The sequence below is a fragment of the Zootoca vivipara genome, chromosome 6, assembly GCF_963506605.1.
Source record: "Zootoca vivipara chromosome 6, rZooViv1.1, whole genome shotgun sequence".
In the NCBI taxonomy this organism is placed as follows: domain Eukaryota; kingdom Metazoa; phylum Chordata; class Lepidosauria; order Squamata; family Lacertidae; genus Zootoca; species Zootoca vivipara.
The window spans coordinates 76,632,925-76,647,242 of NC_083281.1; the positions used below are offsets into that span (position 1 = coordinate 76,632,925).

General features: G+C 46.0%; 1 protein-coding gene across 2 annotated transcripts in view; it reads right to left on the bottom strand.

Annotated features, from left to right (window-relative positions):
- Window positions 1–7,640, bottom strand: part of LOC118087121 (tumor necrosis factor receptor superfamily member 1B) — a 40,747-nt gene extending 33,107 nt beyond the window's left edge. For both annotated transcript variants that reach the window (XM_035119472.2, XM_035119473.2), the window contains exon 1: window positions 7,527–7,640. In XM_035119472.2, coding sequence (XP_034975363.2) covers window positions 7,527–7,595 — 69 coding nt within the window. In that variant the 5' untranslated portion in view covers window positions 7,596–7,640. The remainder of the gene's footprint in view (window positions 1–7,526) is intronic.
- Window positions 7,641–14,318: the final 6,678 nt, after the last annotated feature.

The window sequence follows — 14,318 nt, forward strand, 5'->3', positions numbered from 1 at the left end:
GTTTCCCTTGTAAGCTCTAGGAAGCTCTAGGGGGAAATCGTTGCTGAGATGGGGGTGCGGGGTGTGTGTGGGTGGAGACGAGGCGTACCATAGAATCAAAGAGCTGGAAGGGACCCATCGAGTCCAATCCCCTGCAATGCAGGAATCGCAGCTAAAGAACCCATTAGAACAGACAGGCGCATGTTTGAGAAGCTGCCTTAGCCATACAGGGCAACCAAAATGTTCAAAGGGATTGAGTGACTCCCAGATGAGGAAAGGTAGAATCGCCAACCTTCTGATCAGCAAGCCCTAGACTCTGTGGTTTAACCCACAGCGCCACCTGGGTCCCTCATCCTCAACTTAACCGTGATTTAATCCCAGCATTATTATTCTTGCCTCTGCCTCTTTACAGTACTTCCCTTTTTTTTTTAGTTTGGAGATCTTGAGATGAGCAGCAACCAGCAGAGAGAGAATTAATTGTGAAGAAGCAAGGTCAGCCTTGGCACCCTCATTAGGAAGAAGTGTGCATGCACACGAAAGCTCATACCAATGACAAACTTAGTTGGTCTCCTTTTTTTGTGTGTGACAAACTTGGTCTCTAAGGTGCTACTGGAATGAATTTTTTTTTGTTTTTGTTTCAATGAATAAGAGACATAGCTCAGCATCCAAGGTGACCTGTTGGCCCAAAACAATACCCATCTCCATTGCAACCTGCTTCCCGAACTTGTGTACATAGTCGCACCCCCACCGCAAATGCCAATATGTTCCTCGTACCTTATAACCCTGTTCATCTAATGATCTCTCGCGGGTGGAAGGACATGCCTCGCGGGTGGAAAAGTCATGCCGCCAGTGGTGAAATGGACCCCTTTGCTTTGCTTCAGCTTAGGGGCCATTTGTGATTGATGTGATGAAACAATCTCATAGTTGGCACATTCCCACTAAATATGTGTTTATTTGGCAACATGCATGAACATCTGGTACGTTCGGTAGAAATCTGAACCTTGTATTCCACTAAGTAATATATTTTACACCATCCGTTCTTTTTAAGCCTCCTATGATTATTAATTTATTGTCTTGTGATGTTATTCTTCCTGTTTTTATGGCTTATAAAGTGAACCTACAGAATCAGCAGCTTGACACAATCATCTCTTTGGAACTTTCTTCTCTATAAAGGTTGCTTACTTTTACGGAAAGGGCTGGTGCTGTGATGTTCCTATTGAACCCATCTGATCTCTTATATGTGCGTATTGTATATGAAAACATACATATATGTATCTATTTTAATACTACTACCAATGTCCTGCCTTGTTAATAGCTGCCCTTTCTGGGTTACTTCTTCAAATCTGGGAATACCCTTCTTTTCTCAGTTAATAAAATCTGCAACAAAAGGGGGAGATCTTTCTGTTCAGTCTATCATAAAACGGATGCAAACCTTTACCTATATACATCCAGGGCTTTTCCCCCAGCTGGATCTCAGTTCCGGTACCTCTCAGGTGGACGCCATTGCCATTATAAGAGAATGAGGGAGGCGTTTGTGCTGAGTTCTGGCACCCCTTTTTCTAGAAAAATAACACTGTACTCTGTATACATGCTTCTAGCTACCATCCCAAACATACCAAACAATCCATCGTATACAGCCAGGCCCTACGTTACAGCCGCATCTGTTCCAACTCTACAGACAGAGACTCTCACCTAAGAGATTTACAGCAAACTTTTTTAGAACTAAAATATTCACCCGATGATGTTAAACAACAGATCAACAGAGCCAGACTGATACCCAGAGAGAACTTGCTGCAAGACAGACCCAAAAACGAAAATAACAGAACACCACTAGTAATCACATACAGCTCCCAAGTTAAAACAGTACAATGCATCATCAGAGATCTACAACCTCTCCTAGACAATGACAGTTCTCTTTCTCAAGCTCTGGGAGGAAGACCTTTCATTGCCTACAGACAGCCACCCAATCTTAAACAACTCCTCACCCACAATAATACCACCACCAGACTTAACATGGACACTGGTACCAGAGCCTGCAAGAAACCCAAATGCCAACTTTGCTGCCACATACACCCGGACAACACCATTACTGGCCCCAACAACATCCAACATACCATCTCAGGACTATTTAATTGCTCATCTTCTAACATTGTGTATGCCATCAAATGCCAACTGTGCCCTTCAGCTCTCTATATAGGCCAAACCCTATGACAAAGGATAAATGGACATAAATCTGACATCAGGAATCACAAGACAGAGAAACCAGTAGGAGAACACTTCAATCTCCCAGGACATTCTATACAAGATCTTCAAGTAGCTGTTTTATTACAGAAAATTTTCAGAAACAGACTGGAAAGAGAAGTTGCTGAATTGCAACTCATTACCAAGCTTAAAACCATGGAGAGACCTGGTCTGAATAAGGACATTGGATTCTAATCTCATTATACATGATAAAGCTTTCTTTAGCCATCTCACCCCTTGCTTTTTCCTGCAAGACCAATTGCAGTCGTTAACAGTCGTCAACAGGTTTACCACTCCTATCAGCCAATCACCCATTCCCACCATCCTTCTGAGTAATACCCGTCCCCACCCTCTGACTATACATAAGGCTCTGGTGACTTCTGTTTCAGTGTATCTGAAGAAGTGTGCATGCACACGAAAGCTCATACCTATAAAAAACTTAGTTGGTCTCTAAGGTGCTACTGGAAGGAATTTTTTTTATTTTCTGTTTCGACTACGTCAGACCAACACGGCTACCTACCTGTAACTGTATACATCTATACCTTTGCTGCTCATTGCTAAACTAAGTTGAAGGTAAACATATGGAACAGATAAGAAGTTCGGAATAAACTAACCAGTCAAGTATTTGGTCCCCGCCCCCAGCATATGAGTCTTCACTGTGTTTGAGTCATGCTTTCACTGTCTACCTCTGACCTGTGCCCTGCCGCCATCACCTGCCGTCAATCTAAGGAGTAAACAAGACCAAACTTTTCTTGTAATAATAATAATAATAATAATAATAATAATAATAATAATAATAATATATTTGTACCCCATCCATCTGACTGGGTTGCCCCAGCCACTCTGGGCAGCTTCTAGCATATATAAAAACATAGTAAAACATAAAACCTTAAAAAGCTTCCCTATACAGGGCTGCCTTCCGATGTCTCCTAAAAGATATATAATTACTCATCTCCTTGACATCTGATGGGAGGGCATAGAATCATAGAATCATAGAATCGTAGAGTTGGAAGAGACCACAAGAGCCATCCAGTCCAACCCCCTGCCAAGCAGGAAACACTATATGACATCCTTTTATATATTTGAACATGGCTATCATATCACCCCTTAACCTTCTCTTCTCCAGGCTAAACATACCCAGCTCCTTAAGCCGTTCCTCATAAGGCATCGTTTCCAGGCCTTTGACCATTTTGGTTGCCCTCTTCTGGACACGTTCCAGCTTGTCAGTATCCTTCTTGAACTGCGGTGCCCAGAACTGGACACAATACTCCAGGTGAGGTCTGACCAGAGCAGAATACAGTGGTACTATTACTTCCCTTGATCTAGATGCTATACTCCTATTGATGCAGCCCAGAATTGCATTGGCTTTTTTAGCTGCTGCATCACACTGCTGACTCATGTCAAGTTTGTGGTCTACCAAGACTCCTAGATCCTTTTCACATGTACTGCTCTCAAGCCAGGTGTCACCCATCCTGTATTTGTGCCTTTCATATTTTTTTTGCCCAAGTGTAGTACTTTACATTTCTCCTTGTTAAAATTCATCTTGTTTGCTTTGGCCCAGTTGTCTAATCTGTTAAGGTCATTTTGAAGTGTGATCCTGTCCTCTGGGGTATTAGCCACCCCTCCCAATTTGGTGTCGTCTGCAAACTTGCTCAGAATGCCCTCAAGCCCATCATCCAAGTCATTGATAAAGATGTTGAATAAGACTGGGCCCAAGACAGAACCCTGTGGCACCCCACTAGTCACTACTCTCCAGGATGAGGAGGAGCCATTGATGAGCACCCTTTGGGTTCGGTCAGTCAGCCAGTTACAAATACACTGAATGGTAGCATTCGAAAGGCCGCATTCCATAGGGTGGGTGCCATTACTGAGAAGACCCTAAACTCAGGTAAAAGTCCCCATTTCACTGAGTGATGCTGAACCTTAGAAATTAAAAGGAAGGAGCTGCAGTTATGACCTAAAGTCAAAATAAGAAAGATAATAGAAAGATGCTGTTCCCAGATCAGCCCTGAGGGTGCCTCCAGCCTGTCAATATTTTGCAAGAAGGATTCAAGAGCGTACCGAGAAATTTTGGTTTGGGCAACTAAAGTTGATTCAAGTGCTCTGTTACCCTGACACAGCAAATCCACTGTTAAAAAAACAGGAACCAGACTTGTGCAGTTAGGAAATGCGTTGAAATGTGTGGGGTGGGTGGATGTATAAACATTATGCAAAGCAAATGAGGAGGAATGCTCCTTGTCCTGCAAGCTGCAAATTGAAACAAATGCTCAATAAAGACCAGACATAGTCTAAGGCTCGCATAAGCAAATTAGGATGAATGTTCAATAAACAACGAATGCTCAGTCAAGTGGAAGAGCCCTGGGACTTTCCAATAAAATCCAGGCCCTTTCATGCACTACTTGCAAACAGGGTGTAATTATGAAGACTTTGCCCTCAGCATTGCATGTGTTGCCTACGGTTGCTTGAAGAGGAAAAAGCAGCTCAGTGCTGCTCACATGTAGAGGTTCTGTCGATGGTTGTGAAGCATCATTATTTAGAACTGCAAAATCCCAAGCAGATGTCTACAACAATTTTTTTTTCCAAATTGTGCAACAAAATGACAAGAGGAGTTCTAATGTAAATGCAATGCAAAGCAAAGAAAGAGAGAGGGCATTGGGACAAAAAAAGAAACTGTAAATTCCCAAAACTTCCCATGTATACCAGGCAGGGTTAACTGATTGTGTTTTCTCCAGAAAAAAATGGAGTTGTGGTGAGCAGTAAATGTCAACTCGGTGCAAAGAAAAGAAACTTAAACACACGAGTCCATCCCACCCAGACAAGTTATTGACATGTGTCAAAAGAGCTGCGTGACAGGTATAGGAAGGGCAGTTTTGTGTTGGGGATTTTTAAGAAAGTGCTTGAAGTTTTATTTTAAGAAGGCTTCTCTGGATCGGGCCGATGGCCCATCTAAGTCCAACATCCTGTCCACTGGATGTAGCAGTGGGTTCACTGTTAAGTACATAGGACTTAGTTGGCCACAGCCCCATGCAGACAAATTGTGTAATAGAAATAAATAAATTCAGGACCATAGCTGCCAAGTTATCCATTTTTTAAAGGGATTTTCCCTTATGCTGAATAGGCTTCCTCGCAAGAAAAGGGAAAACTTGGCAGCTATGTTCAGAACACTTCCAGATTTGCTATTTCGCAAGAGAGATACAATCTCAAAGCAGTAAAACCAGGCAGCAGAAATTGATGTGAATTTGGGGCCCGCTTGCTCAACAAACCTGCTGCCTCTCCAATTTTTATTTTTTAGAAAATAATATTTTTTTGCGTTAAAAACATGCCAGGAAAATGTGCTGGAAAGTGTGGCATAACAATTCCCCGACGATGTGATGTCATCTAACCAGCCCACAAACAAATCAGAAGAAACTCTCGGTAAACAGCCAACATCACCTAACCTCCCTGGGAAAAAAAAAACCTTTTCGCCAACAAACCAGGGTGAGTTCTGAGCAAAGTGACTGCCTTAGGCTGCAATCCCATGCGCTCAAGGGGACTTACCTCTGAGTAGGCACATAATAGGCTTGTGCTTGCTTGAAAATGGGATGAGACACATTCCTGGAGGACTGTTGACGGGTATCTGTTTGTTTTATTTACATCCCACCTTTCTTTCAATGAGCCCAAAGTGCTGAGCATCATTCTCCCTCCCTCCCACCTATCACCCATTTTATCCTCCTAACAACCCTGTGAAGTAGGCTAAGCTGAGACGGTCGCAACTGGTCCATGACATGGCCACAAAGAAGCTTGAACCTGGAATACTCTGGTCCTAGCCAGACATTCTGCACCAGGCAGTCTAATGTTTATCTGCACAAAACTCCCACTGGAAGAAGCTGAAACGTGGTCTGGATCCAACCATCCCTGGCCTGGTTTCCTCCAGATATTTTGGTCCTGGTTGCAACCTAAAGGCTGTTGCAGCCCAAAGCAGTGCATCTTTACAACAAAAGTGAAGTCCGAGAGTCTTTCAGACTCAGAGATGTCTGTACCGCAGGTGAACCTCGGACTATTTTTCTTAAAACTGCAAAACTCTGCAGCAGCAGAATTGTCTATCGTATGAATATGCTGAGCCCACCCACAAGGAATGCTCTTTTCCAATTTGTTGCCTCTGAAGAAGACTTTAAATTAAAATGTGCCTGTGGAGTTTTCTTCAAACACACTTGTTGCAACAGGCTTTCTTCCTGAGGATATCAGCTTTTTGGTCGACCAGATCTTTGCATTTCATGGCTGCGGCGCAGTCAGCATTGGATAGAAATATCCGGTCAGCTCAGGTAGATATTTCAGAACACATTGACTCGATAGAACACACAATGTCTGCACTTCAGAGTCGTGAAGCTATATGACTGCTTGGGTATTACAGTATATATTCTACTGTCCAAAGTCCAGTGGCATTTACAAAGGCTTAGTCTTCGCAAAGTTTCTAAACCTTTGCCTTACGCAGTGTTTATTTAGTACCTTGCCTGTATCGCCTCCTTTGTAATGCAAAGACTATACCAGCCGCTGAAAGGTTTTACAGCTAATCTGTATTTTCCATCAATCATTCCTCGCCCCACTGAATGTGGAGAGATTCAAATATATGCTTTTTTAGGGTGGGGAGGCAAGTAATCCTTCTGCCTCTGGGGATGGGACAGAGCTATATCCTGGGAGGGGGAGCAATATAGCAGCTTTCCTGCGAATGGAGATATATAGCCATAGGGACACACTGTTGCATGCACCTGTTGGACATCTGCCTGTCTCGTGGAGACATGGAATGCCCTCCAGAGAACTTTAGGTGCTGAATCGAATGTGGGGCTGTGAGCTTTAAGGACACGATAAGGCATTTGTTAAGGGGAGATTGACAGTGGATGGAGTATATCTATTTAATTAAAAACAATTCTTAACTGCTTAATGCTATTAAAAATAAACCCTGGGGAAATCCACAGTGAAAAGCAGGAATGGCTGGCACTGTCCGGCACGAGCCTGGCAGGGGGGGTGGACTTGAGGGGCTTTTCCTGGCTTGAGGTTCCTAAGGACACGGCGGGGGACTGGCTTGGGGGTGGGAGGGTGTCCGTGGACTGGGTTGTGGGCAGGAAGCTGGATAGGATAGTGGGGGTCGCGCTTTGTGCTTCTAAGGAAAGAAGGGGGTCTTGATGGGGGTTGGGTGGGAGCCTGCCTCTGTGATTCGGTTGAGGGCTGAATGGGACGGGGCAGATCTAAGGACACCGGGTGGGGGAACCTGGGGACGACGACTCTGTCCTGGGGGTGGGAGAGCCCACGGAAGGGGCTGCCTCTCTTACCTTCAGGAGCCCCACCAGCTGCAGCGCCCCATAGAGGAGGAGTCCCGCGGAGCGACAGCGCGCCGACATCTCGCTCCCTCGCAGCGGAAAGCGAAAGAAGCGGCAGCGGCTGCCTCGGGCGGCCCAAGTCGAGGCGAGATCCAAAGGGGCGGGGAAGGGGCCGGCCGGGAGGAGGTCTGGGCACCGGAGCCAGCGCGCTCAGCTCCCCGATTGGACGGACCCAAGGAGCCAAAGTAGGGGGATACACCGGGCGCCTCTGAGCATGTCCAGAGAGCGCTTCCTCGCAATCTCGAGGAGAGTTTTGTACAGTATACGCGCTCCGAGGCGTCGCTCTCGCGGAATAAGCGATCGCTAAGGAGGGGCGGTTCTCTGTACGCGCTCAGAGGCATCTCAGAGGCATTCTCCCCAGGCTGAAAACAGTGACTTCTAACCATGTTCAGAGAATTGCGCTTGCTTCTGTCATTAGAAAAATTGTTGGTCCTGAATCCGTTTTAGAATTGCGATATTTGATCGTGACAACAATCGTGGAGCCTGTATACAACAGAGCTTGCTTGCTCTGTTTATTTCCCCCGTGGCAATCCTGTTAGAAGTGTGACTCCACTTACTTGATAGAACTCTTTGAAGGTCACAGGTTCGATTCCTATACGCCAGGGGTCAGCAAACTTTTTCAGCAGGGGGCCGGTCCACTGTCCCTCAGACCTTGTGGGGGGCCGGACTATATTTTGAAAAAAAATATGAACGAATTCCTATGCCCCACAAATAACCCAGAGATGCATTTTAAATAAAAGCACACATTCTACTCATGTAAAAACATCAGACAGGCCCCACAAATAACCCAGAGATGCATTTTAAATAAAAGGACACAGTCTACTCATGTAAAAACATGCTGATTCCCGAACCCTCCACGGGCCGGATTTAGAAGGCGATTGGGCCGCATCTGGCCCCTGGGCCTTAGTTTGGGGACCCCTGCTATACGCAATGTTTCTGCATTGCAGGGGGTTGGACTAGATGACCCTCGTGTCCCTACCATTTCTACCATTCTGTGATCTCTATGCAAAGCTTGGGGCGTTTGGCTAGTGAATCTGGTTAGAGAGCAGACTCTACCTGTTGCAGTCTCTCACACGGAGATGATTGTAGACTAAGAAAAATAACGAAGTAGTTTATAGTAGGAAGTAACTCAGGTAGAAAAAAGTTTATAGTTCTCTAACCTAACTAGCACATCTGGAGAAGACAAAAGGCAGCCTTCTTTGCTCCCTTGTTCTCAGAGGCTAACTCCAACGTGAACTTCTCCTCTTGAGGTCCGATAGAGAGAAGTAAGTGTGTGGAGGAGGAAGTTGTAAACAGGATGCACCTAAGATTTATCAGCCTAGTCAACAAAGAGAGAGATAGAGAGAGATAAGTCAGCATAGAGATAAAGGTTCAAGGATAGTCTGGGACTCTAGAGGTTCCTCATTCTGTCTTAACTCCATGCAACCTCCCTTCTGTAAACTGACTTGTACCTAAACATCAAACAAATTCACTTCCGTTTCTTCCCCTGTAGCTCGATACACATTAGGGATGTAAAATGTAGCTTTGTTGTTCTTTTTCTCTATTCGCATGGAAGCTGGTTTGGGGAAAATGCATCAAAATACAGCATTTCCAAGAAAGAATATGATGCTGTTGTAAACAAAATCTGCCCTTATTCCCTTATGGGGTATACAAGAGCCCTTATAGAGTCATTTGTAGGTTCTCCATTGGTAGGAGAGAATAACAGAGGCCAACCAGAGAATACTGAGAACCAAAGCAGCTAGTAAGCCTGATTGTTATTAAACTGTTGCAACAGGGTGCTCCCTCTCATGCAGGAGAAAAGAGGAGGACCCAGAACAAAGGTGTGCCTGCCCTTATATAGACATTTTAAATTGCCCGCCCTGGAGTCCAAGACCACCCCCAGAAACCTCATACATAGATCACAGAAGGGGTGTAGCCCAAGACCACCCCCCAGATACATCATACCTACCTATATCACAGAAAAGGCAGTCTACAACAGAAATTTGAATGTTGTTGTTTTTCCTGTCTGCCAGGTTATATGATAATGCCTTATTTGATTGCCTTTTCTGGTAGTCTGGCCATTCCTTTGAGATGGTAATCACTTAATTCCTGAGAAAATGGGAAGGTTCCCTCATCCCTTCCCTCCTTGCAGAGAAACATTTGGCCAGTTTGGGAGTCAAAATGGTTTCAGGCTGCTCCAGACATGTGGCTTATATTTTTATGTACGTGTTTGTTTGGTACATTTATGAACATTTATTATATAAGACCTTACTTTTTTTATTACAATAGATACAGGTTAGAATATGGATCATAGATATAAACTGCGCATGTAACACCACTTTCTAAACCAGTGTTGGAAGCAGAGTGGATACAGAGTAAATGGGAAATCTAACATGCAGGAGAAAACTCTTCTTTCTGTGCCCCGAGGAGTGTTCTGATATATCTTCTTAACCTCCTCCTGTTTACGAGTTTATTGATGAGCTGCAGTTATCTCATATCTCCCACTGTTTATTTTCTTTTCTGTTTGTTTGCTTGATTTGCCTAGTCAATATTTTACACTTCATGCGTGTCTGTTTTGTTATCATTATGCTTTGTTGACATTTTATATCAGTAATAAAGGGGAACTTCAGGTGGGAAGAGAAGTCTCTCTGATGAGAGCATCCAGCATTTCTGTTCTGCTCAACACTTTTCAGGAGCTGTCATCAGCTGAACTGCATTTTCTTAAGAAAATAATTTTTAGAATTTTTTTCTAAAAAATGTGGCATCCTATGTAATAAAGTCCCTGTGTCTCTGCATCCAGATTCCGTGTGTCCCGTTTTCCGCGCTACTGAGCATGTGCCCCACGGACACAGGGATTGGACGCAGAGACTGGACGCACACAGAGCCGGGGGGGGGGGGGGAGCGGCAGTTCTCTCTCCCTCAACGGCTTCCCCTCCAAACTGCCGTTCCGCGCCTCATCTCCCGATTAATGGCGCGAGGGGAAGAGGGGAAGGGACCGTGAGGGATTGAGACGCGAGCACGCGTTCTCCGCCGCCGCTGCCGTTCCCCACCCCCACCCCATCGCCGCATCCCAACCCCTCCCCCCACCCGGCATGTGGCGGGCTCAGCTCTGGGTGGGTTGGGAAAGGCGAGGAGAAGGAGGCTGCTTTCCCCCCTTTTTTCTCTCCTACGCTTCCCCCGATGACCAGCAGCAAGCGGGCGTCACGCACACGTGTGCTCTCCCCCCCCCACCCCTCTGCCTACTGTTTCCCTCGCGGTGCAGGGTCAGAGGCAGACAGAAGCGGGGACAGCACATGGGGGGGGGAGGAAGAGCAGCCCGGGGGGGGGGGGAGATGTTTGACAGGGAGCAGGGAAGGAGGGGCGGGTGGCAGCCACCCGCCACCCACCCCTCTTTCCCTGCTCCGTGAAGCATCTCCTCTGCTACCCCGTGCCTCCGCTGCGTTCAGCAAGAAGCCGGTGGCAGCGGAGGGATGCTGCTCATTCTTCCCCACTAACCCTTCGCAAAAGCAGGCTCGAGCCCAGGGGGAGGGCAGGAAGGGAAGAGGGCCCTGGCCACCCCTATCTTCCCCCCTCCCCTGCCTAGGCATGGACCGCAGCAGCGGAGGAGGAGGAGGCGGAGCAGCGACAGAGGAGCAGCGCCGGTGGCAGCCCAGGAGAGTCCCGGCACGTGTGGGTGGAGAAAAGAAGGGAGGGGGAGAGAGGGGGGAATGGGCGGGGGGAATTGCATGTTCTAGCACCCGTTAATTTAACGGGCTTCAAGATACTAGTTGAAAATAATGGCATGAAAGCTAGCCCTGCTCAGAGTAGACCCATTTAATTAACAGCCAGGACCATTAATTTCAATGGGTTCAGTCTGAGTAGAATGTAGTTGGCCATAAACCAGTGTAATTAAGCAAGGCCACAACTTATCTGTGTTGCATTCAGAAGCTCCAAGGTTCAGTTCCTAGCATCTCCAGGTAGGACTGGGAATACCCGCCACTTGAAACCCTGGAGAGCCTCTGCCAGTCAGTATAGACAATACTGAGCAAGGTAGACCAACGGTCTGACTCAGTGTAAGTCAGTTTTGTATGCTCCTATTTCTCACCCTTGTTTTGGTTTGAATGCTGAGCAAAGGCCTGGGGCCTGAAGGTACCTAATATCTGATAAGAGTCCTATTATTGCTCCATGTAGCTCCGTGTTGTGTACACTGGGAAGCAGCGGTACCTAATGGTTACAGGCAGGAGACTTCCCCTGCACACAAAGCATCTCTCTGTTCCCGTCAATGTATTGCATGTCAACAAAATGTCTTGGGATAGGTGAACTGAACCTTGTAGTCTTGGCAGGAGTTGTTGACACCCTCTTGTTGCTCATTGGTGCAAAAGCAAATCCTCTGACGTGATGGAAATTGCACATGTAGAGACACAAGGAGACTCAGTTCATTCATTACAAGCTAACAAAATGTGGGGGTGGGGAGGACACTGGAGCAAGGGTGGGCTTTCCCCCCAGCCTGAAGGCTGCATTCCTTCCTGGGCAATCTTCCAGGGGGTCATATGCCCATGTTGGTGGGTGGATCCAGAGACAAAATTGGGCAACACAACAGATGTGACTCTTACACACTTGGCCATGCAAAAGTCAGAGCAACATGCTCACAGTCTGTCTGTCCTTCATCCAGGCAAGCAAGAGGCATTATCACAGTTCAGTGACACATTCAAGCCAGGTAAAAAGCAATCAAGGAGAGTGTGGAGCAGGGCCAGACAAGGGTGTATCTGGCAGGGGTCCTGGAGGGCTTCATCATTGTACAGAATCAGGCCATTTGTCCACCTTGCTTCTGGCACCTTCTCCATGCAAAAGCACCTGCTCCACCACTGAGGTGTTAAAGATATCAGTTTAATATGCATTAAATGTTATGCTTGAGTGCATTGCATTTGAAATGCTATGCTGTAAGGTTTGCATTTGCAACGGGAGGCTTGCATTAGGCACGGGAGGTTTCACTCTGGCAAATGCAGTAGAAAAGGCTGGATGTTTCCATTTCAGTCATTAGGCTAAGTGATGACTCATTTTTGGAAAACCGAGAGATCTTTAACAGCAGGAGATGAAACCCGATAAGCCCAGTGTCTTTAGTCACTGACAGAGCCAGCAGTAACAGCAATAGACGCTAAGCTCCACAATGATGATACAAGAAAGTTGCTTACGATCTCTCTCTGGGAGTAGAGAGAAGAAATTTTTATCGAACTGTTGTTGGCATCTGTCTGTCTTGGGAGACAAAGGAAGAATGCCCCTTTGTTAATCTCAAACAGTTGGAGACTTACAGTGCCTGCTGTGGCTGTACAGACCTATATGGGATTAGTTTTATTGCAGCTGGAGCAGATACAGGTGTCTGGTTTTGCTGCTACAGTTGCAGGATTGTGTTTCTTCTGTCTGTGCTCCTCCCAGCAGTAAGTAAGTAAGTAAACTTTAATGCGGTCAAAGACCAGCAGAAGAGTAATACAATTCAGTTCATAAGTTATAATAATATTGAGCACTACAGAGTTTTAAAATTTTATAACATATTGCATGGTTGTTATAAAACTGAGCCTCTGTAACCCTCTCCATCTGCTATGGGTTAACTAGGAACTTTATCTTTGGTGGTTGCTTTTGTCATGGCATGTCTTATTCTTGTCATCAAGTATTTAGCTACTGCCCTAGTGGTCTCTATATCTGTATCAGCTAGCAGATAATTGGTGTAAGCTTCTCCTGATCCACCGGGTTGTTGGGCTAGGAGTGGTTCAATTAGCTCTTTTCTCATCTCTTGGTATAACGAACAGTGTAGCAGAACGTGCCTGATTGTTTCAATCTCTTAGTTGTTACATGGGCATAATCTTTGATCAAATGGAGTCTTGTTATACCTACCAGCTAATAGCGCTGAGGGGAGAACGTTGAAGCGGGCCCTAGCAAATGCCCAGCGATGTTTAGGATTATCTACCGACTTAAGGTAATTTGCCAAATAAATCTTTCGATGGTCATATAGGTGTTGATAATTTGTAGAGAGCCTGGTAAAATCATTTTGTAGTTCGTTGTCGGTGATTCTTTCCTTGATTCCATTTTTCGCCCTCCCCATTTCCAGACTTAGGAGATGCCCTGCTGAGAGTCCGTATCGGGCCAGATTCCTAAGGATGCTCTTCTCCCAACTTGATTGGAATTTGTCACAGTGTATCAGAGGGAGAAGGCCACTGGGTGTCTTGTTAAGTCTTAAAGGTAAAGGTAAAGGGACCCCTGACCATTAGGTCCAGTCGTGACCGACTCTGGGGTTGCGGCGCTCATCTTGCATTATTGGCTGAGGGAGCCGGCGTACAGCTTCCAGGTCATGTGGCCAGCATGACAAAGCCGCTTCTGGCGAACCAGAGCAGCACACGGAAACGCCATTTACCTTCCCGCTGTAGTGGTACCTATTTATCTACTTGCACTTTGACATGCTTTCAAACTGCTAGGTTGTCAGGAGCTGGGACCGAGCAACGGGAGCTCACTCCGTCGCAGGGATTCGAACCACCGACCTTCTGATCGGCAAGCCTTAGGCTCTGTAGTTTAACCCAGGTAAAAGGCAGATTGCCATACCTTTGCGTCAACTCTATGCAGGCCTATTTCCAATCGAAGAGCTGCGTTCGGCACACATTTCAGCGTTTGGAAAATTGTTCTTAGGAACCCTGATTGGATTTTTTCGTATGCGTCCAGATTGGCAGTAGGCATAAGTGGTGCACCATATAGTAATTGGGCTAATGGTTTAGCCACAAATAGTTTAAGAGCAGCTGG